Below are 22,670 nucleotides of genomic sequence, written 5' to 3'. Positions count from 1 at the left end.
GACAGTGGCCTAAACTGAAACTTGCCTTTAAATTATTCCTAAATGTGATTCTTTAATGATATGGTGTTTCAATAAGTAGAGTGGTAAAAAAAGTCTGACAAACACCGAAGTCAAAGCTTTTTTGAAGGAGTAGAGTTTCTTGCAGTAACAATTATAAAAATGTACAACTTGAATAAAATTAGAAACTAGCAACCATGACTACAAATCCATGGTCAGTCATTTTTTCAGTAGTGTTACCACCACGGCTCCGTATTCAGAAGTGTCGTATTGCTCTTTAGCCGCTCTACAGTCAGTCATAAATCATCCAGTCGAGCCTTCAGAATCTCGACTGATTCCCATAAATCTGAACAACTGTAATAGTCACACAATTTAAGACGAGAAAGTAAAAAAAAGTAGTAAAAGTCAAAATGGGCTTCGTGTGTTTCATCTGTAAAGACGAGGAAGAAGTGAGGGGTCAGTGTGGGGAGGCGTTGAACCCTCTCTGTGAACAGCCTGCAGCAGCAGCAGGGAGTACTCCTCCAGCAGCGCCGCCGCCTTCACACCTCCCCCACTGCTCCCAGCAATGCCCCGGCACGCTCAGCGGCAGGGAGTCGAGCTCCTCCCTCATGGAACAGAAGGCCTCCGATAGGACAGCAGGCCATGTGCTGCTGGTCGGGGGAGGAGCCGCTGAGCTGCAGGACATGATGGAGCCCAAGTTAAGTTAGCCACACCAAAGGTAATGGCAGGCTGCGCGCTAACACTCACTGCACTCACCTGCCTGTACAAGTGTGTTGCTCTCCTGAAGCAAGCGCTGCAACTCATTGGTCAGAGCTCTGCACATCTCCACGCTGATTGGCTGGTCTGCAGACACAGGAGGGAGAGAGGCAGAAGCTGAGGGTCCAGTTTTCTGTACATGTCTGATCAGATGCAAAGAAACAAGTACAAGCACCAAAAGGGAAGCGTGGAGCACCTCACCCATTATGATGGAACAAGAGAAGAACGAAGGGCAGAGTCTGAGCCCTGATCATACATACAGGGATGACGGGAAAAGGGGAGGAGGAGGAAGATGATGAGGGTCCAAACCTGCTTCATCTCCCCAAGTCGGGGGCTGCTCCTCCTGTAGGGTGGCCGTTAAGGGGGAGATGGAGACAGGAGGAGGGCGAGATGAGGAGACGGTGGCAGTGTTAGTCCTGGTGGACAGTGAGAAGGAGGCGAGACAAGGGTTTGTCAGGGAGCGATCTGCTGCTTCCAGGGACCCCGAGCTTGGAGACCCCGATGATTTGGCGCGGCCTGGTTGTCATGGTTACTGGGAGAGGAAGCAGCCACGGCTAGAACAACAGCTGGTGAGGTACAGCCAGAGCTGCATTGGAGGGCACCACAGCAACAGGAGGTGAAGGCTCTTTGAGCTGAGAGGAAGTGGAGGTTACCGGCGGCGATGATGATGTCACTGTAGGATCCTCGGCGGGTTCGTTGAGGCCAGTCGCCCACTGACACAGAGCGGGATATCTTTGCCATGGAGCTAGCGGTTGGGGCTCATGTAGGACCGTGGTGCCAGGGGGATAAAGGTGGAGGAGGAAGACTCTTAGGGTGTTTCCTGTTGGGGAGAGGCGGGGCTGGCTCTCTGGATGGGTGGAGCCGTAGATGAGAGGGGCGTTTGGGGGAGGAGGGGAGGGTGGTGGGCGCTGAAGGGGGACTTCTCTGCTCCGCTCACCTGTTTGAGAGGAAGGTTTAAATATGTGGCAGCACTGTCAGTGGTTCTGAAGGAGCTGTGGTTCCTCACCTGTGACGAGCACAGGCTTTGCACTGACTGGGCTTTATGGAGACCCGAAGAGTTCACATGGCCACATTCCTTCTGGCCTCTACTGGGGGTTTGGACCTTTTTCTTTAGTGGGAGGGGTCTGAATCATCTTCTGGGTCGAGGCATCCTCCATGTCCTTGTTGTGGAGCTGTTCGCTACCACCCTGCTGCATTGCCCCCCATCCTGAACAGGCTCAGTTTGGTCCTGGTTTGGGGTTGTTTCTGGGAATGGTTCTGGTTTCCTAAATAGCTTCCAATCCTGGGTGTGGGTCTGCTCCATCAGAGGTCGGACTTCAGAGACTAGAGGATGCACCTTCATCTCTGCTCCTCCTCTCCCACTGGTCCGAGATGTAAGAGGAAACACAGACTGGACCCGACTGGAAAAACACAAACATGAGAAGAATGACCCGGGTCGAGAATCCAGTAAGAGCCTGAAGGGATCTTCTGATGTGTGATACTTTACCTTGCAGCTGAGTTCTGGTACAGGAACCTGGACGAGATGCTGAGACTCTCACTGGGGCTGTGGGACATTTGGCTTGGACTCTCTGCCAACACAGACTTAGGTCACTTACATGGACTCACTGTCAGCTCTGAATGAGTCTAACTGGATGATCTTGGATGATAATTATGCATCTACCACAGGACAAGTGAGCTCCAAACCACCTACACTGAGTGATGTGGTTCTGCTCATGGCTAGGTGTTCTGCTGTACCTGAGGCGGATAGCTCGGCCAGCGTGACAAAGTGCTCCTTCAGGAACGCCTCCTGGTCTGGAGTCTGTGGGACCACAGCAGGTTCCACCTTCCTGCTTCCTCCTTCCTCTTCATCCTCATCCTCCATCTCAGATGAGTTTCCGTCCAAACCAAGATGTTCCGTGGGCTCAGAGTCTGAGACCAGGTAGACAGACGTTTTTTATTAATGTAGTAGTAAACTAATACACATCTAAAGTCATCATGAGGCACATGACACAAGACTACTGCTCAGGTTTCATCCGTCCTGACTGAGATGCTGGTCTCTTGCTGGTTGCGCTGTCTCACCGTGTACTGCAGGTCGTTCCGGGCTTGACATGCTGGAACTGAACCCTAGTGAGCAGCCGCTGTCTGGACTCGGTTTGTCTTGACGTCCACCAGACGCTGCAGGACTTGCCTCCCTCACTTGGGAACTCGCTGAGAGGAGAGGTTGGGGTTCACACCAGAGCCACGCACCACTGATCAGTTCAGCTGAGACAAGGAAAGCGGTCCTACCTGCCAGCCAGGCTCACTCTGTCCTCCCACTGATTAGGATACAACACTGGCTCTTCCCTGTCCAGGCTCTGATTGGACAGCTTGATGAAGTCTTGGCCTCTGATTGGTCCTTGCATTGTGGTCTACCTGAACAGAAAATAACACTGTGATGCATTGGATTTGGTGGGTTGTTGTGTTGAGTCTCACCCAGGCATTAATGACCTGCAGGCTAATGGTGCTGCCCAGCTCTTTATTGGTCCTGTGCGACAGACCCTGCCCCCCTGGGCAGCTTTTCACCTGCAGACAGAGGAAATTAGATCCAGCATCTTCTTTAAATCATACTGAGAGTGCTTTTTATTAGTGTTTGGGTTGAAGCCCAACCTTCATCTGCTGCTTCCATCTGTCAGGACAATATGAGTCCAGCAGCCTCAGATCCAACATGGACTTCACCATCAGGACGCTGTCAGCAGCTCCCATCCTCCTGGACCAACGGCGGCGGGGCAGCCGAACCTCTGAGGCAACCTGAGGAGTCATACGCACACCCTCCCTCAGAACCAGGTCCAACAAGTACCCCCGCTAAAACTAAGAACGGAAAGTAAATGGCTCTACTGACCTGAACTCCGTCTCTGTGGATCCCAGAGTCAAACGTCTTCTCACACACATCTACAGCTAATCAGAAGAAGCTTTACTTTCCCTCTTTTCCATCCTGCTCTCACTGGTTGGTTCTTCTGTCTTAGTCCCTCACTAATAATCATCAGCAGGTAATGACTGTTATGCTGTTTTGATGCAGTAACACCCCTGTCTCCCTCTGCTCCTCCTCCAGTTGTCCGGTCGTGACCATCAAGGACTGCCGGCCTCTTCGTCTTCCTCCGCTTCCTCCTTGTCGCTGTCAGAGGACATGGTGACACCACAAGGAGACGAGGCGTCCCTGCTGCTCCAACAGCCAACAGTCACTCTTACCAACTCAACCACAATAATAATGATTTCTGTCTCATTATTTCTGTCTGATGAGACATCTGATGATCTGATGATCGACATTTTTACTCTGTGTACTAACAATATTAGTTTTGAGCTTTGTGTGCTACAGCTTGTTGTAGTTTGTTAAAATGCAGACTCTGAGCTCAGAGACAAGACCAACGCTGACCTCAGTCTCCCGGCTCCTGGCTGTGATGCCTTTTGAGAAATGTCGCTGCAGGAAGGTCGAATGTCAGCGAGTCTCTGCCTCATCCGGATGGTCAACTCTGGACTGAGACGCCACACAAAGATGCAACTGCATAAACACACAGAGACACAGTTTCACTCTGACTCCCAAACACTCAGACGTGTGCTTGGTCCTACGTTACCTGTCTCCAGACACGGTGATCAGGTGTCTGCAGTCACTGCTGAACTTCAGGCCTGTTACTATTTCTGAAAGACCAAGACACACAAACTTAAAATATTCATTCATTTACATTGATTCATCTGAACATGGGCACTAGTGATACATGGGCACAATATTTTATTATAAATCATCACCTATTTCTTCTGTTTCCCATTTTGTGGTCATGAAACAACAATCCTGTGACTAACAGACTGACCTGAGTGTCCAAACATGGTGGCCACACACTCTCCAGAGTAGAAGTCAAAAATACTGACGTTCTTATCGGAGCAGGAGGTGGCGATGTAGAGACCTGATGGGTCGATCTGTACCTGAGGAGCAGACAGAGTTGAGACTTCTGGATCCCTTCAACCTGCTATGAACGCTATAGTAACATTACCATAAACTGACTTTTGCCAACCTTAATGAGTGTGCCGTCCTCTCCCTGAGAGCCTTTATACAACTTCTTCTGTTTACCATTGCTAATGTTAAAAATCCTGCAGAGGAGCAAACACCTGCCATCAGTGAAGAACCTACTGTATAAGACACAGGGCATTTATACATTTACTACACAGAGACAAAGAGAAATGCAAAGAGCTTTATTGGATTGGTATAGCTACTAGTGGCAAAGTTTAAAGCTGAAACAAACTCAGCAACACTAAAGGACTCAAAGCTTCCAGTAACACTGTCCTGGAGTATGAGGTAAGAGGATCATGCCAGGTATAAAAAGGAGCAAACGCGGCTCATGGTTGTGTGAACTGATTAGGAACTGTTATGTTTCCATGGTGACAGACACACTGACACATACTGACTTCTGAGTTTTCAAGCTGTCCAACAGTCATGTTTCTAGGAGCAGGTGGTCGTCATGCGTTAGCTCACCAACACAAACATTAGCATGTCAGCACTGTTGTCTTGGACAGAACCAGGCTGTACAGTTGTTTTATATTCATTTCTGACATATTTACTTTTAAATCTAAAGTTACTTTTAATACTTAATCTTAATTAGTTTTGTGACTTTATGTCATTTGTGTTGAATTCTGTCCTGCCAGCAGGCAGAGCTGAACCAGAGTTATCTTATTGTGTACTTCAGCACATGAAACCTTTGTTTTTCACAGACACTGCTGTCTCCATGTATTCTGGTTGATGAATCCAAACCTTCAGTGCAAGAGGTTGGTTTGACTGGTTCTCATCCTCACGTTAGCAACCCATGTGTGTGAGGTACCCAAAAGCCCCTAAACACAAACCGTCTGCTTGGTTTTATCTAATGATTAAGGGTTCGCTCGGTGGTGTAGTGATAGTTCTCACAGAAGGTCTTGGGTTTGTGATGGGCTGCAACAAGAACCCAAGCTTAAAGAACTAAGCAGATTAACACTAATCCGTCTGCCTGGTACCTGATGCTTGCGGTCCTGGCAGCTCCAACCGCTGCGTACTTCCTGGTTGACTCCACGTCCATGTCGTAGAACAAAGTCGTCTTCCTGGCAACGTGATGAGTCCGAGTGAACTCCAAACCTTCGTCCACCTGAGATAAAGGAAGTGAGACGGAATCTTGTAGCTGGACAATGATCCTTGTTTTGTGCCTTACGATACGACTTAATTTGTCCCACAATGGGAAAATCAGAAACAGGATAAAACAACAAAAACAACATTACTTACTACTAATGGAAAAAGATACCGTGCAAAGACTAACTCTGCAAGATGTTGTGCATGTTACAGAAACAAATCAACCACTGATGAATGGTGGGAAATAGGAGATATTGCACATCTTCAAAATGCAAATATATTAGTGTGTTACTCGTTACGTGTTACTCGTTACGTGTTACTCGTTACTTGTTACATTATGTGTTACTCGTTACGTGTTACTCGTTACTCGTTACTTGTTACTCGTTACTCGTCACATTATGTGTTACTTGTTACCGTGCCATCGTGCTCTGTCCAGGTTTGTGTGTTTGTTTGCTGATTATGTTAGATACTGTTGTTTACATGTTTTGTGTTTTAGGATAGTTATTTAGTTTCCTGCTCTGCAGTGATCCTTAGTTTACCTGTGAGTTTTGTGTTTGTGTTTGCATGTTTTGTTTTCTGGCTTATCCTGCATACGCAGCGTCCTTAGTTCGTCTTGTCCTCTGTCTGCATGTTTAATATATTAAATCATTATTTGTCAGTCCTGTCTATGGGTCGTGCGTTTGGGTCCTACCTCCAGTTGTAGGTCATTGTAGTCCTGTCTCCCCGCTCTAGGAGCGTGGTTTAGAATACCTTTCAGTTCAGTTCGACGCTCGTTTTAACCGGTCAGTCTAGTTTGACCCGTCGCCGTAACAGAATGCACCAACCACAAGGACCCAGTCGGCCCGTTAGTGTAGCTCAGGTGTGTTTTATTGTAGTTAAGTGTTTGTCTGCAATCGTCTTGTGCTTTGACTGTTTGTTTTGTTTGTCGGAGCAACGATGGGCACCGCCGTCATTTACCGCCCAGTAAACAGCCGCGTCTCCGTTGGAACGCCGGTACGGGACGCTTCGTCCGAGCCGGAAACTAGACTGTCGTCGGAGGAGGCTCGACAGATCTGGCAAGGAGCTGAAACACCAAGAGAAGCCGGCGCTCTAAAAAAGAGAGCGCGATTCGCGGCAAGTCAGCTGGGGAACACAAGCTGACTTTATCCTCCTGCCCGGTGCTTCGCAGACGAAGTGCTGGAGTCCGCAAGTGAACGGTGGGTGCCCGTTCCGGCGGAGACGGGCTCGCGGTTTCTCCCCGAGGGAGGTGCCGAGCCCGAAGTCGCAGCGTGTGGTGAACGCTGCTCCACGGGGATATGAGGGACCAAGCGTCGGTGTCCGCCTGTCAGCCGAAGGCCAGCGCTGCAGGTCCTGCCCAGTTTGCCGAGGAGGGATCAGCCTGTTCCTGAATTAACCCTCGTTGGTGGATTTATTCTTTGAACCTGTTGGACAGGATTGGTACGGGTGTGAATCCGTTGGTCAGACTGGTAGCGCTGAATAAGCTGGAGGAATCTAATTAAAATCGTTTCCTGAATTCCTCCTTGTTCCAGAGGTAAACCGGAGGCCTTGTAACCAGGTTTCCTGTTTTAAGAGAGAAGCTTGCCTTTGAGCTTGCGCGTGTAGTCCGCAGCGTTTGGAGCTCGCTTCTGATAAGGCAGTAAACTCCCAGAGCACTGCAGTTGCCCCTGATCTACCGCATAAAGGTTGGGAACCGCAGTTTGTGCCGGATGGTGACAACAGGGAAGCAGCTCAGCTCACCACAACGGGTCTTGATTGCAGTCCAGCTGATGAAGGCAGGTTAAGTTTGGTACCCATTCCGGGTCTGCATTGCAGAACTGGTTCCCGTTCCTGGTGGTCTGCATCGCTGAACCGGTTCATGTTCCTGTGCTCCGCTTGCGGAGCCAGTACCTCGTGATTACTTCTGTTTGCCTGAACTGAGTTTGGACAGTGACATGAGGGCGATTTCCCCTATGGTTTGGGTTCGTTGAGTGAGCTGGTCATGGAGGTTACTGACAGTCAAAACATGCAGACCAAGCGAAGGGCTTGTCTAGAAGCTATGGACCTAATCTTGGAGACTCCGGGGCTCAGTTCAATCCCGGGTATGGGGTGTTTGTTTGTGGAGTTGGATTCTGTTTGCTGGCCTGCCGAGACGCCCACTTCTGAGACGTTGTTTGCAGTGGAGGACTCGCTGCCTGGCGCAGCTACACCTTCTAGCCCTGCGGCTCTCCACTCTTCTGGTTCGTCGTTGGGAGCGGCGGCTCTTCAGCCTCCCAGCCCAATTGATCTGCTTGGTACGGCTTCACTTCTGGTTCCGGTTCTGGCTCCACGTCTGGTTTTGTCTCCGGTTCTGGCTCCACGTCTGGATTTGTCTCTGGCTTCCGGTTCCGGCTCCACGTCTGGTTTCGTCTCTGGCTCCGGTTCCGGCTCCACGTCTTGCCCTCCAAGAGGGGCGCGTCTCTGAGGGTGGGGCTGCTTCTTGTTTCCCCGATGGCACACGGCGTGAGGTTCCTGTCGCCAAGTCACGTTTGAACCCTTGAGGTTCCTGGTGGTCCAGGGGAGGCCACGTTTGTTCCCGTTCGTCGTCGCGGTGGTCCAAGGAGGACGCCGCTGGTTCCCGTTCGTCGTCGCAGTGGTCCAAGGAGGACGCCGCTGGTTCCCGTTCGTCGTCGCGGTGGTCCACGAGTGGCCTTGGGCCTCATGGGGGCTAGGCCACCAGACTGGTCGCCTTGCCGCCATAAACCTCCCGCTGCTATGCTGGCCCTGCCTCTACCGTCGGCGCCCTCCCAGAGAGCTGGGCTCATGTTTGGAGGCACCAGGAGTGCCAGTTGACTTCCAGCGGCTGCTGAGGTCGGACCCTGCCTCGTTGGCACCCACCATGAAACTGGGAAGGACCTATTATTCATGGACAACCTTAATTGGTTTTGGACCTGATCAAAACTTATGTTTTGATCATCATCAGGATCGTACAAGTGTTTGTGAGTTATGGGGTTATTTTTGTTTGGAGTGTCTACTGTCTGGTTGTCATGTTGGGTTCTCGTTTCTGTCTGTGTTTTTGTCTTTTCGTTTGGCCCTCCTCCTCGCCTCCCTCCGCCCGCCCGGCTCGTCTAGTTCGTGCACGTTCGCCGTCTGGGAGCCGGCTTTGAGGGGGGGGCTCTGTTGTGACTCGGCTTCCACGCCACCAGGGGCAGCCTGGTTTCACCCTTTTGGTTTTGTGTCCTTGTTTCCTGTCTTGTGTTTCCTGTATTAGTTTGATTGGGTTCACCTGTCTTGTCTGGTATTTAAGGTCTCAGTTTGTGCACAGTCTTTGTTGGTGCATTACTCGTTACGTGTTACTCGTTGCGTGTTACTCGTTACGTGTTACTCGTTACGTGTTACATTATGTGTTACTCGTTACGTGTTACTCGTTACGTGTTACTCGTTACGTGTTACTCGTTACTTGTTACTCGTTACTTGTTACATTATGTGTTACTTGTTACGTGTTACTCGTTACTTGTTACTCGTTACTTGTTACTCGTTACTCGTCACATTATGTGTTACTTGTTACCGTGCCATCGTGCTCTGTCTAGGTTTGTGTGTTTGTTTGCTGATTATGTTAGATACTGTTGTTTACATGTTTTGTGTTTTAGGATAGTTATTTAGTTTCCTGCTCTGCAGTGATCCTTAGTTTACCTGTGAGTTTTATGTGTTAGTTTGCATGTTTTGTTTTCTGGCTTATCCTGCATACGCAGTGTCCTTAGTTTGTGTTGTCCTCTGTCTGCATGTTTAATATATTAAATCATTATTTGTCAGTCCTGTCTATGGGTCGTGCATTTGGGTCCTACCTCCAGTTTGTAGGTCATGTAGTCTGTCTCCCCGCTCTAGGAGCGTGGTTTAGAATACCTTTCAGTTCAGTTCGACGCTCGTTTTTAAAACCGGTCAGTCTAGTTTTGACCCTCGCCAGTAAACAATATACAATGGTACATTCCCCATCATGGGGGCGGTAACCTGCGGAAAGGCTCAATCCTGCTCTGGGATTGTAACTTTCCTGTTAATAATGCTCATTGATATTCTATTAAAACCATTAATATGCTCATAGCGTTAACTGGTGTAAGTGTTTGTTTTACTGAACTGCAGAATTAAGTCATTTTAAGAAGGACCTAAAAGATGAAGTATGGTTGAAGTGTTTCCTACTAATCAAATGGTAAAGTCAATAATAATAGGGTTTGATGAATAACACTTCTAGTGATATTACAATAACAATATCATAATAACAAGCAGCAAGTAGCTACAGTTACAGAGAAAATCTGGAGACAGTGATATCACTCAGGTTTATGTCTCACCTGCTGCGCAGTGTGGAAATAGATGCTCTTATCGGCTCCACAGCTGATCATCCTCACCTTCCCTTCATTGGCTGATGGATTTAAGCAGAACACAACAGTCGAGAGTTAAAAGAAAGCCAATCGTACCATCGCAGGTGGATTCCTAGTGGTCAGGCATCCTGTTGGGGTTGGTTTCTCCTACTAACACAGCTGTGATGCAAACTGTGAAGTGACCGCTAAGAGCATGACTTTTGCTTTCTCGCGCCACTCTCACTGTCCTGAGGTCAGTGTGTTGGGGACTCACCTGCAAATCTGACGGCAGTGATGGAGGATGAGTGTTCGTCCAGAGTCTGAACCAGACGGTACTCGCTGCCTGCATCCAGGACATGAATGAGACGGTCCCGACTGGCGGTGGCTAATAACTGGAGGCCTAGACACACGTTAGTATGTGTGTTTGTTGGTCATACACAATGTAGAAAGAGCATAAATATTAACACTGTGCTATAACGTGTGACACAGAGTCAGGAAGTCAACACATTCTGTCTGTGTGTGATCACATCACACTCAGGAGAAAACATAAGTTTAGCTCCACAGGACCAGAACCAACTCCGACCGTCTGTGACTGGGAGGAAGAATCAGCTCAATCACAAAGGATCATGTTCAGCAGGTCACTGGTTTGCTCCGTGTTAAACTGCTCGATACATTATGAACATGTCAAGCTGTGGATTGTAGACTGTTTATTTTACATGTGTTCTCACCTGTGTCTCCTTTGGAAAACTCCAGACAGAGAATCTCAGAGTCGTGAGCCTGAACATTAAGGATCTCGTCCATCGTGTCCAGGTCATGGATCCTAGAGCACAAACATCAGACAGACATATGCAGCATTTCACCCACTCAGCAGTTTCAGTACTGTATTTTACAAGCCTTACCTGAGAACCCCCATGCGGTCTCCAGAGGCTAGGTGCTGTCCATCAGGACTGACTGTCAGGGTCCGGATGCCCGGCCTGTTCTGGTCTGTCTGCTGCCCCTCTGAACCTGACGTTCCCCCCTTCTCTGTGCTGCCCCCAGCTACAGTAATGCTCTCTGTGTCCAGCAGACTTGTTACGTTGTCGTCAACATAAATGACCTTATGCAGGTCCTGGGGGTTAGAGGTCAAAGGTCAGCTATTGTGCAGGAGTACATGCTTACACTACTGCGAGTGTGTAGTCGTACAGTGCTCAGGATGTTCTGGGTGAAGCCGTGTCCCTCGATGTTCCACAGTCGGATGGTGTTGTCTGAGGAGCAGGAGAGGAAGGAGCCAGGGGGGAGACGCCCCCCCCGCCCTTCTGGGTACACCTGCATAACACAGCAACAGCATTAGCAGGCCATCACTTTTAACACTTTTACTTCATTTAATGATATCATATCATTTACATACACACTGGGTTTGTCTTTAAGAGTAAACTTAAACCATCTGAAGCACAGGACGCATCCATACACACAAGCTACACACTGACCTCCAGGCTCCACACACAGGATGAGTGGTACAGAGCCGAGTACAGCTTTCCTGCCCGGTGCAGCTCTCTCAGATCTCGGACGTCCCAAACAAAAACGCTGTGGTCATTGTAGACGCAGGACAGCCGGTGGTTGGTGGGGTCATGGGTCACGGCCACCGTGTCTGGGTACCGAGCCTGGGACCTGCAGGAGAACAGCTGACTGTGGGGTCAAACAGATGTGATTAAACTCCACGTGGTTCTGTGGGTCCTGAGGTCGGCCACATATTCATTCAATCTAACCTGGTGTCCAACATTTTGGAAATGTCGGCCCCCAGGTGGTGTGGGCGCGGCAGGGTGCAGAGGAAATGCAAGCTAATGGGGCTGAAAGCTCTCACCGTCCCATCAGAACAACCACAGAAGATTAGCTCTTCTGTGACAGACAGACAGGTGGCTTGACACGTCTGAGGACACAGACAGGAAGACAGACAGGTGAGTCCACCTATCGCAACCCATATCAGTGTCATGAGGATGCAGTGACAGGAAATGTACTGCAGGTGATGGTTCCTTCAAAATAAAAGCAATTACTTGGTGTCATAAAAAAAAGGTTAAAAGTAAAAGTCAATAATTGCTACCAAGAACATAAGTGGAAAGTGGAGCTCATGGTTAGGCAGGTTTAATGTGACTGTGTTTCTGTTGAGACTGAAAATGAACGCAAGCTGCTGACGTTGCTGTGTTGTATCAGAACAGTCCAACACTAGAGGATGGACAGCACTAAGCAGAGGGTAAATGCTGAATGAAGGTGGACGGATGCTGCCTTTAGTCCTTGTGGCAATCAGATTTAGCCCTAAGCATGAATGACGGCAGCGTTCTGTAAACCGACCAATGGGGTGAAGGGAATCAAGTGGGCGGGGCTGGCTGAATTAGTCAATGAATGAATACCATCCAGGTGAGGGGACGACTTACAGCAGCAGAGTCGAGTCTCTGCACAGGAAGCAGGAGAAAACAGAACTTTACATTAGAGCAGATTCACACAGCGAACGGTCCAGATAAATCAGGACTCAGGACTTACAGTAACATCTTAAGTTTAAATATATATATACATGCCCTGTAGCACGAGTGAAATCAAACTGATTGGTTTCACATTTCACTGAAATGTGAAACCAAAAGATCTTTTGAATGTGAGTCTGGAGAGAAGCGGACTCACCCGCAGCTCGACCCACTTGTCAAGGAGTCGCCGGTCATTAAACTCACACAGCAGACCGGAGGAGGTGATGCAGAAGGTGGAGGAGCACTGCTGGCCCCGCCCACACGCCACATCGCAAAAGAAGTTATTCCTAAGCTCTCCCAGCAGCCCTGAACGCCCCAGCAGAGGGACCGTGGCGTTCACCTGGACAAAAACATGGGGTTAGCAGGCGTCACATGGCGGCACGGCGTGCTGGCCACTAACAGCTGACAGCTGAACCTTGGACGTCTTGCCATGATCCAGGTACCAGAACTTCACATGCCGGTTGCCGGCAGTAACGAAGTACGAGCTATCGTCTGAGAAGGAGACGGCCGTCACTTTACTGGAAACTTTATTGGCTGCAACCACCACATTCTTCTGATAAACACACAAAACAAGTGCAGAAGAGATAAACAAGCACCAACAGGTAAAGAAACGTTGAGAGCAGGTAAAGAACATGCAGAGCAATACTCTAATTATTAAAAGCTCCTGGATAAGAAGTACAGGTGTTTTCTTCACTTTGTTTGATTCAGGAGCGATAGGATGACTCTCTCAGCCTCTGATCTACGCAGACCTGTCATGATATTTCTGCGTAGTAAGCTGCAGTACGTTACCTTCCAGTTCCATACATTGACCATCATGTCGTGTTGGTAGCCAACGCTCACAATGTATTTTCCATTGGGAGAGAACGCCACACAGGCCACGCCGTATTTATGCTCCTGCAGCTCCGACACCTGAAGGCGCTCAGCCACGTCCCAGAGCCGGACGGCTGGCATGTGGCCGCTCTGTGGAGGAGGAGACAAACTGACCAGAGTGCAGGCACGAGAGTTGGATTTGTGGCTCAGGTCAAAGGTCAATCAGACCCAACTCAAGTATGGCTGCATCAAAACTCACCTCTCCTGTCACCACATACTTCCCATCAGGAGAGAAGGCCAATGTAGTGATCGCCTTCCTGAAAGAGACACAGATGGGTCACATGACATCAATGTGATAGACAGGTCATGTACAAGCACCAGATAAACATCGCATCTGGCTGATTTACCTGGAGCTGTTGAAGATGTGATACTGTTTGTTTTTTCGAGGATTCAGCAGAACCACTACGCACCTACACACACACACACACACACACACACACACACACACACACACACACACACACACACACACACACACACACACACACACACACACACACACACACACACATTTAATTGTCAGTTGAATATATACACATTTGATTTTTAGTTAGAGGAAAAACTCTGCAGCAGTGACCCGCAACAGAACCAGGCTCACTGTGTGCGATGTCTGCCCCGACCGGTTGCATCATTCTAACAGGGTTGTGAGTCTACGTCTTTGTGTCTATTATTTGAGAACTACTCTGTGTCTACCAGTTTGTGTCACATCAAAGCCGTGACCTTTGACCTCTTGGTAGAACAAACAGTGGGAACTGGCTGGATGAGTTCAGGGAACACACCCTCAGACTGGAGTCTGTATGTGACTCCACCTTCCTTCATGTTTATACACCGGTCTGACCTAAAGCTAATTCCGATGCTCCTTATCGGCACACAGTTACTACAAAGCTTATAGTCATGAGTGGTTACCACAGGTATGGAGTGTAAAATCTGGCTTCCAATAGGAGCCTGGGTGGAGAACGACAGCAGCATAACATCTAATGATGTGGAACAGCGTTGGTCACTTCACACGTCTGAATGAAATGAACCCCAGTCTTACCCAGCAGGATAAGCCAACAGTCCAGTCCGAGGGTCGCAGGCTAGCGCTCGATTCCCTGGGGCTGTGATACCTAGAACCTTCTCCAAGGTCACCTGAAGGATAAAGATCAAAGGTCATTGGTTACTATCAAACAGCCCATTACCAGAAAACCCCATGATCCTGTGGGACCTAAGCCGGTCTAAGACGGTTCTTTTCTCAATTAGACAAACCCAAGGATAGGTTTACAGCCCACACACCTAATGGTCCAGGAACAATTAAGTCCGAGTTCCCATCTCTGTCGGTCTGACTATGACCCAGACCAAACCTAGACCAGAACAGCTGCAGCCAGTCCTGTCGACCCAACATGTCGATCAGCAGAACGTCTGATGGGGAGAATCGCTACCGGCTGTAGTGTACCGGTTCGATCCCCCGCCTGTCCTTGAGCGAGACACTTTGCACTAGCTCCCCGGGCGCCTGCTATACGGCCGCCCTCTGCTCCCTCAGGGGATGGGTCAAATGTAGAAGACCAATCTGTGATAATGACCAATAAAGGCTTTGTTTAAACCTCACCTCTTACAACTCTCCAACTCAGATGGGCTCAGACAAGTTCTTCCTATTCTTCCTGCCACAGTATTATAAATATTAGTAGACAGTAAAGACTCCTAGAGACGGTAGCAGTGAGACAGAGGCAGAGATGAAGGAAACCGGGATGAAGATGCTGAAGTTCTCTATAGACATGATTAAGAACGAACATGTCAGAAGGACAGCTCAAGTTGCAAGTTGTTAGCAACAAGGCCAAAGAGATGGTCTGGACATGTGCACACGAGGTAGAAGGATGTTGGAGATGGAGCTGCCAGGCACAAGAGGACGGCCAAGGAGGAGATGCATGGATGTGATAACAGAGGACATGAGGTTGGCTGAAGTCACAGTAGGAGATACCCAGGGAGTCAGGAGGTGGAGGATCCTGATCACTGTGGAGACCCCTAATGGGACCAGCCCACAGGAGAAGACTAGTGCCCTCTGAACTACCTGCTACAGTCGTGTTCTAACCCGTCTGCAATGTAAATACTAAGGCTGCTGCTGTCAGCTTGGGACCATAGAGCTTTTCCCACACGTTTCAAAGATCAAACTATTTATTGATTAGTGATAATGACGTCGCTTCCTGCTGCGGCAAAGCAGCAGCTCTGAGGTTCACTGAGCAGCTGTTGGTTCTTGCTGTTTCCAGCTGAACTGGAAAAAATGTGCTGATGCAGCAGCTGTGTGTAAATCTGCAACTGCTGCAGTGAAGCTGCAGAGACCGCACCAGCTTCAGTGAACTCTAAATAATGCCTTCAACATTTGCCTATTTAATATTTGAGCAGTTCACACTTTGAGTCTGTAAATTATTTAACATCGAATTTGTAAAAATAATGACGGCAGCAAACCGAGCAGAACAATTAAAATGATTTATCAGAGCTCAGTCCAGGTCGGCCGGGTCGGGTCGGGTTCGAGTTCAGGAGAGGTCTTTGTGCGTTTGCGCTACCTTGCCGCTCAGGTCTTCTTTGTGCCGCGCGGTGCCGCTCCTCCTCAGTTTGATGGACGGGGAGCGCAGCAGGTTCTTGATGCGGCTGCGGATCGTGCCGCTTCGCTCCGCGGCCATCGTGCCGTTAGCTGGCGGCTAGCTGCGTCTCAGCGACTTCCTTTTCGCTGCCTCCTCCACCACCGGCGCTGCTGCGGTCATGCTGTTTGCGGACCAAGCCGGTCCGGGCCGAAGGATTTAGGTAGCTTGGCTTTTGTCCTGGTTCTGAACTGTTCTGGTTCGGCTGCTGTTCCGCATCTTATTTCTCCGCCTTGGCGAAGAAACGAAAACGCACCGCCGGCGTCAAGACCACACAAGGCATCTAGACCAACACTTCCTGTCTGGCTTTTCACGATAAAACCTTCTTCAAATCAGTCTTATTTTAAAATTAATTATTTATTTTTATATTTTTATACGGATACGGATCAGGGTCAAACTCACAGCAGCGGGTTGTCCCTATTCTTAAGATGAACCGACCTGCTACGTACTGTTTGGATCCAGATAGGCTCGGTAGTTCTGCTGATCTAGTCATGTTTTACTCTGTTGAAGCTACTGTATTTGAACCTTTGTTCGTTGATAGTTAATGTCTTATGGTTAACAGTTTGGCGCTATAAATGGTTTTGTACAAAACAAAAAGACTCAACTCAATATTCAAACTTTATTCATACAAGTCGTCAGCATGTGTTTACACCAGTAACATATAAAAATACAGATTTAACATGAACATAAAAAGAAGCAGCTTCTCAGCGTCCTCCGAACAATGAGCAGGTAAAGACGTGTCCAGGCAACAAAAAAGCGTTTTTATTTTCACTGTGACTGAATCATTGACAGTTAAACGTGAAATGAATCTAACTTACTCTGAAAATCATTAAAACATGACTCAGTGTTTTCAGCAATATAGAGATTGTTTTTTTTCCTTCAGTCTGTGGTTGAACTACGTCTGCAACATGAACAAAATTCAGGACATTTTGAAATTGTAAACATGAGCCATGTTTAGAGATAATTTCATATTAAAAGACCTAGTATTAGTTTGAACTTTATGATTCTGCAGCTTTCAGAAAAAAGTAAAGTTAGAGTAAAATATAAATTAGAGAATTCAAGTCAGTAGCAAAGCACTGAACCACGCAGCAATGTTCACATTAGTGTTTGCATGTCACTGATCTAAAGCAAGTGTCTGAGATCAGCTGATTTAGAGCCCAATCAGATAAAGTATGAAAAATTATGTCTACTTTAGGTTACGTATCTGTCGTCAACGGTCCCTGTAAAGAGAAGCTGTTGCTGTATGTTTCCTGATTTAGTACGACCCAACACCAAAAATGTGTAAACACATTGTCTGGGCAACAGCAGTCAGCTGATCTGGTTTCCTTTGAGCCCCAGAGGAACCAACCTTGGCATAGGCCTCCAGGCCACACCTCCCTCTGTGCCCCCCCCCTCTGCTGGTCCTGTACCTGTGCTACACTCTGCCATCTTGGCCCCACCCACACTCATCTGCAGCAGAGGGGGCGGGGCCAGGACGCTGCTCTTACTGCTATTAGTTGTAGTTCTTTGGTCTCCAGGAATCTGCTGTGCCTCCGTAGCAACAGTATCATTAGAGTCTGATTCCAGCTGTGGGATCCAGGAACAGTGGGGGTGGTCGTTCACCTTAGACTGTGTCACTGGTGATGACACACGAACTGTTGTAGCCACGGTAACAGTCTGCTGGTTAAGGAAGTTGATTTCATCGAGAAGGGACGTCAGATTCTGAACCTCAGCAATGCCTCTGGTCTCTTGCTGCTGCTCTGGAGCTCCCTCCTTCACAACATCAAGCGGTTTACTCAGACCTGTGCCTAGGGAAGTCCACAAATTGTGGATGGAGTGTGATGATGACAATGATGAGGACTCAGGTCTGCAGTCGGTGTGGTCTTGGTCTACTCCAGCGGTGGCTACCCGTGAAAGAGGAGAAGGATGTTGTACTTGTAGCATCTGTGGCTGTAGTTGCAGTTGTGGTTGGACCAGCTGCAGAAGGTTTGTCAAGTCTGTAGCTGTAAACCGTAAAACAAAAAAAAGCAGGTGATCAGAGTTAACAGAATCAAGTCTAACAGCATATTGGGCTGGTTAGTCAGTTACTTGGTTCCCTGTGGTGTTTGTGAGGGGTCAGAGAAGCTGTAGAACTTATTGCCTGAGGTTCGGGGGAGCTGATTTGTCAGAGTGGGAAGGTTTAGCGACCATGCAGGAAGTGGTCTTACTTCCAAAATAAAAGCAACAAAAGAAGAGAATCAAAACAGACCATCAGTACCTGGTGAAGTCGTCTGCAGAACGGCGGATCCTGCTATGAGTGGGCTCAGAGACAGGACTGGTTGTCCTGGCAATGCAGTACCAACCAGGGATAAAACCTCTGTTGGTACCAGGGAATGAAAGGACAGAGCTTCCCCTGGACACACAACAAGCCCACAGTCAGAGCAGATACTAGTTTACTAAGGTTTACTGGGGAGTTTGCTAGGTTACAGCCTGTGCGAGACCTTATAATGAACATTTGAGCTCAAGATAAAAAAAGAAACACACCTGTGTCCATGTGTCACAGAGCTACAGATAAGATCAGCTGTGCATCACTGCACTGATCACACTGATTGTGTGATGTGTCTTCGCAGCATGTCGAGATCTCGAGATGACTTTAATTATAAGCTTCCACAGACAAGGCTCACCTCTGTTCTTCCTGCGGGACAAGATGTTGGGCATTGTCCTCGTCTTGTCCCTTAGCCTGGGAGCAGGGCCAGTCAGCTGCAAGACCACGTGAGGCTGCTGGACAGGTGTGAGGATAGAGACAGGGGTGGGAGGCCTTTGTGGAGGCTGCGGCTGGTCTGAAGCCCTGGTGATCACGTCAACAGTGTCCTTTGCTATAGGTGGAGGTTTGGAATCAGCAGCAGATGGCTGCACCTCATCAAGTGCGCTGTTGTGATCCTGTTGCTGCTGCTGTTTCTCCGGGACCATCGGTTCACTTTCACCTGCAGTCACAAAAACACCCACAGAACAATTTGCATTAACTCAGACTTCTCAAACCGCTGGTTGAAATGTCCTCCTATGTCCTCCTACTATTTTATTATTGCTTACATTCCTGCATGGCTTTGTGTAGACCTCCCCGCTAGGAGGGGCGCTGTTAGTGCTAAAAGCTTTTCAGATAACAGAAACCAATTTGGTTTATTTTTTAGTGAGCATAGAAATGTCAATGTATAACCTAAAAAGAGTCTCATGCATGTTGCTCTACATTACTTCGGGACTTATTGTTATGTTTGTGATTAAAAGATGACACTACTGAAATGGCCTCATTGGCTGGTGCCCCACCTGATCCCGGGCAGACCTTGGTGAGGTCGGAGTGTCTGTGCTGGTGCTGTAGAGGGTGAATCTCCTCACAAGCCTTAAAGACAGAAGCAAACACTTAAAGGCTGCGCAGAGACCAGCAGTGCAGCCTTTTGTGTTCTATATAGCTGCTTCACAGAGTCGAACAAGTGGCAGAACACATGGGTGTGAAGCAGTGGTCCTACCTTTTCTCTCAGAAGCGTCAAATTGCTCGTGTCCAGCACTGAACTCGGAGCTCTAGAGGCTTTGGTGTCAGTTGGAGCCTCAAGTGTTTTCATCAAACAGCTACTGTTGAAAACACACCAGAATAAGACACTGGCCATTCATCAGTGCATACATGTAACTTATCCACATCCACAGAGCTGGTCTCAGAACGTGGGACCAGGCCTTACTACCAAACTTCGCTCCTATGAGTCTTACTCTGAGCTCAGCCGACCGAAGCCTTTCCCCATGGCCACACACTGAACTTCATCCTCCTTGTCCTAACACAGAGAAGCAGGCGAGTCAGTCAGTCAAGTGACCTGTTGGGAAATGTCCATTGTGAAGCCTTTCTTACACTGGTGATGGTGATGATGTCAGACGTCTTAGTGACGACAAGCTCCTCATCAGACGTGTTGTCTGTGTTTTCGTCTGTCTCGTCCAACAGATCCACCACCTCCACCACTGCTTGCTTTTTGTTTGTCTTCTGCTTTTCCTGAAGGCACCGACCTCTGTGGAGATCCTGCTTCTTCTCTTCTGAATGCCATAAAAAGTAAAAGCAAGACTATTGAGATGCCCCTGTCTCACTCAGACCTGACCTGTGGATGAGAACACAAGGTGGTACCTTTTGTTAAGCCGATGGTACACAGGTACTTCTGCCTCCTATCCATCAGCCGCCTCCTCTTCCTGTCCAGCTGTCTGTGAATCGCTCTCAGCTCTTCAATCACCTGCACTGCCTGGAACAAAAACATACAGAATAAGGAGATGTGACAAATATTAAACAGCACAGTGGATCCAAGATCTTAGCTATTTTACTGTGAAGCTGAAATAATCAGAATTGGGTAACTCCTGAGAGCTAGACTAGCAAATTAACCTGTGCTCTTGTTCCCAGCAGAACAAAACCAACTCAGCTCACAGACAGTTGAGAATCTAATGTAAACCTGGTCTGGGACTGGTCATAAAGCAGGCAGGACCTTCTTTAGAATGGAGACCTTTGACGTCTTCTCCTGGTTCAGTCCCAGTTCTTTCTTCAGACTTTCAAACAGCTGCTTTATCTGCCCACGTCGCTTCCTCTCCAGAACATTATGAAGCAGACGCTGTAGAGACAAAAATGGATCAGTGTCTGGGCCATGTCAGAATCATCTGTGAATCAATAATCCAACAACATTTAACTCACTCTTACAGGCTTTGCTGGGTGTGTTAGGTTTGTCGTCATCATCTCTTTGTCTCCTTCAACATCTGACTCAAAGTCGGATGAATTCTCTGTCTCACTGCTCGACAACCCCCCTACATTCACCACCTCCATTGTCTCATCGTCCACACAGATGATGTCCAGGTCCACCAGTCCACAGGCCACCTCTGGTTCAGGACTGTTCCTGTCAGATGGGGGTGGTGAAGTTGCAGCCTCAAGGGGTGCTTTCTCTGTGGGGGTCTCAGATGTAGCAAGTTCCAGAGAGGCCAACAGCCCACCTGAACCAACAGGGGCTGGAGACACACTCACCGGTTTGGCCCCGATCCCAGCTCCCCCACCTGGTGACGGTTGGAGGGAGACAAGTCTCACTGGGGTTACAGGAGCGGAGTCTAGGACCGGAACCACCTTTGTCAGGTGCTGCATAGGAGCTTTAGGACAAGTGAAGATGATTGGTTCCTTGTTTGATCCAGCAGGTAGGATTTTAAAGGTGCACATTCCGATCTGAGGCAGGGGACCAGAAGAAAGCGGGGGTAGGGAAGAGGAGAGGGGCCCAGAACTGGATCGAGGGCCAGACAAAGAGGCGGCGCTGGAAATGGTGCTATTTATAGAAGGCAGAGGTTGAGTTTGTTTCACAACAGTGACAGATGGTGTTGGAAGAAAAGCAGCAGGGAGGGCAGAGGGGGGGCCTAGAGAGACAGAGAGACATCGTAAACTGCTTTGGCAGGTTTTACATCTGCAGTAATCTGATCACTGCAAAGCAGCTACTGCTGGCCTTAGTGCTTGTGTGTGTGTTGCAGTAGAAGTTAGTACTCGTTCTTCCTTGTGTCTGAAGATGCAACCTTACCTTTCTGTAGCAGCGGGTTTGGGTTTCCTGACTTTAGTTGGGACACGGGAACTAGCTGAACCAGTTTACCATCTGGTCTGCGGTAGAACTGGACCCCGGACGCCGTGTGGACGGGCTTCAGGACCATCCTCTGACTGGTGGGAGGGGTACTTGGACCTGATACAGGAACCTTTCCAAGTGAACCCAGAACCTCAACCATTAACACCCGAGAGGCTTTAGAAGATGCCGAACCCATGAATGGATTTACAGGTCGGACCACGGAAGTGTTGACCCGAGAGTCTAAAAGACAAAATGACAGAAATATAAGAAACTGACAGTTTCTAATATTTCCACCTGTTGGCAGTGAACCCCTGTACCTTTGGGGGCAGGGCCATGTTTGACCTGTCCGGGGTCACCTAAAGGCCTTGGGGGAATGTTCGCCATGTGAAGCCTTGTGACTGTGCCCCCGGCTGATGGCTTGCCCTTAAGCTCTGTGGGACACAGACCCAGACCGCTAGTTACTTCACAACTATTTATGCATCGATTTTTATTGGCACCCATTATTTTGAAATCAGTAATGACAAGCTATTAGTAGTGGCCTGGTAGCTCATTGGTAGAGCATCAGCCTGGGTTGCAGAAGGTCCCAGGTTCAAGCCACGCACACACCAGATGTGTCGTAGCTCCCCTGTGGCTGCTGCCCATTGCACTGCTTAAAATGTAAAGGTTAATTTCCTCAATGTGGGAACAATAAAAAAAAAATAAAATGACTCCATAAAAAGTATGCATTACTGGTTCACACATTTAATGGTTCTGTATTTACAGTATTTTAACTTCACCCATTGTTGGATAAAGATGTGAACCTAGTGTTCCTTTACCTGTAGAAGACATGAAAGGGAGAAGTGATGTCTGTGGGCCGGGTTGTCTGGGGGTTGTCGGGGGGGGTCGGTCCTGCAGTCTGAGGAGGTATAGGTGAAGACACTTTGTCCTTGTTTGACCCCACCCGACCAGTCAGATACGCTGCCAGTCGA

At 48.6% G+C, this 22,670-nt stretch overlaps 2 protein-coding genes across 5 annotated transcripts; both read right to left on the bottom strand.

The window, feature by feature from the left end:
* Positions 1–107: 107 nt before the first annotated feature.
* On the bottom strand, positions 108–16,432 carry mapkbp1 (mitogen-activated protein kinase binding protein 1). Its single transcript, XM_055505714.1, is given in 37 exon segments — positions 108–571; positions 573–644; positions 728–789; positions 791–840; positions 1,063–1,276; positions 1,311–1,457; positions 1,459–1,509; positions 1,511–1,690; positions 1,889–2,153; positions 2,240–2,321; positions 2,488–2,661; positions 2,812–2,936; positions 3,019–3,140; positions 3,220–3,294; positions 3,379–3,519; positions 3,611–3,666; positions 3,846–3,928; positions 4,142–4,267; positions 4,341–4,404; positions 4,575–4,686; positions 4,776–4,851; positions 5,746–5,873; positions 10,153–10,223; positions 10,436–10,561; positions 10,890–10,981; positions 11,061–11,269; positions 11,344–11,466; positions 11,628–11,826; positions 11,907–12,067; positions 12,570–12,587; positions 12,811–12,993; positions 13,069–13,206; positions 13,443–13,613; positions 13,723–13,780; positions 13,871–13,933; positions 14,560–14,651; positions 16,061–16,432. Coding segments are annotated over 37 exon segments (4,374 nt in total). The 5' UTR covers positions 16,178–16,432; the 3' UTR covers positions 108–423.
* Positions 16,433–16,740: 308 nt separating this feature from the next.
* mgaa (MAX dimerization protein MGA a) lies at positions 16,741–22,670 on the bottom strand. Of its 4 annotated transcripts, XM_029138023.3 has the most exons (13): positions 22,518–22,670; positions 22,020–22,133; positions 21,664–21,942; positions 20,805–21,505; positions 20,602–20,724; positions 20,253–20,364; positions 19,986–20,164; positions 19,850–19,911; positions 19,615–19,717; positions 19,415–19,487; positions 18,778–19,077; positions 18,372–18,506; positions 16,741–18,117 (listed from the first exon to the last, which is right to left on the bottom strand). In XM_029138023.3, the coding sequence occupies exons 1-13, from the start codon at positions 22,528–22,530 to the stop codon at positions 17,444–17,446; spliced, it is 2,868 nt and encodes a 955-aa protein (XP_028993856.1). In that variant the 5' UTR covers positions 22,531–22,670; the 3' UTR covers positions 16,741–17,443. The 4 variants fall into 4 exon arrangements, with proteins under 4 accessions (XP_028993856.1, XP_028993853.1, XP_028993854.1 ...); XM_029138020.3 differs by lacking the exon at positions 22,518–22,670 and having other exon boundaries at positions 22,020–22,515; XM_029138021.3 differs by lacking the exon at positions 22,518–22,670 and having other exon boundaries at positions 19,615–19,714; positions 22,020–22,515.

The sequence above is a fragment of the Betta splendens genome, chromosome 22 (genome assembly GCF_900634795.4).
Source record: "Betta splendens chromosome 22, fBetSpl5.4, whole genome shotgun sequence".
In the NCBI taxonomy this organism is placed as follows: Eukaryota; Metazoa; Chordata; class Actinopteri; order Anabantiformes; family Osphronemidae; genus Betta; species Betta splendens.
The sequence above is the reverse complement of the archived record's forward strand: the minus strand, read 5'-3'. Positions and strand labels throughout refer to the sequence as shown.

What these genes read in the sequence shown, in the direction of transcription:
- mgaa (XM_029138020.3), bottom strand. Translation starts at nt 22,203, where the DNA reads ATGGGTGCCAATAAAAATCGATGCATAAATAGTTGTGAAGTAACTAGC. An exon ending in ACCCAGCAAAGCCTGTAAGA is followed by an intron (nt 20,725 to 20,804) that starts GTGAGTTAAATG and finishes TTGTCTCTACAG; the next exon opens with CGTCTGCTTCATAATGTTCT. An exon ending in ACATCATCACCATCACCAGT is followed by an intron (nt 19,912 to 19,985) that starts GTAAGAAAGGCT and finishes TCTCTGTGTTAG; the next exon opens with GACAAGGAGGATGAAGTTCA.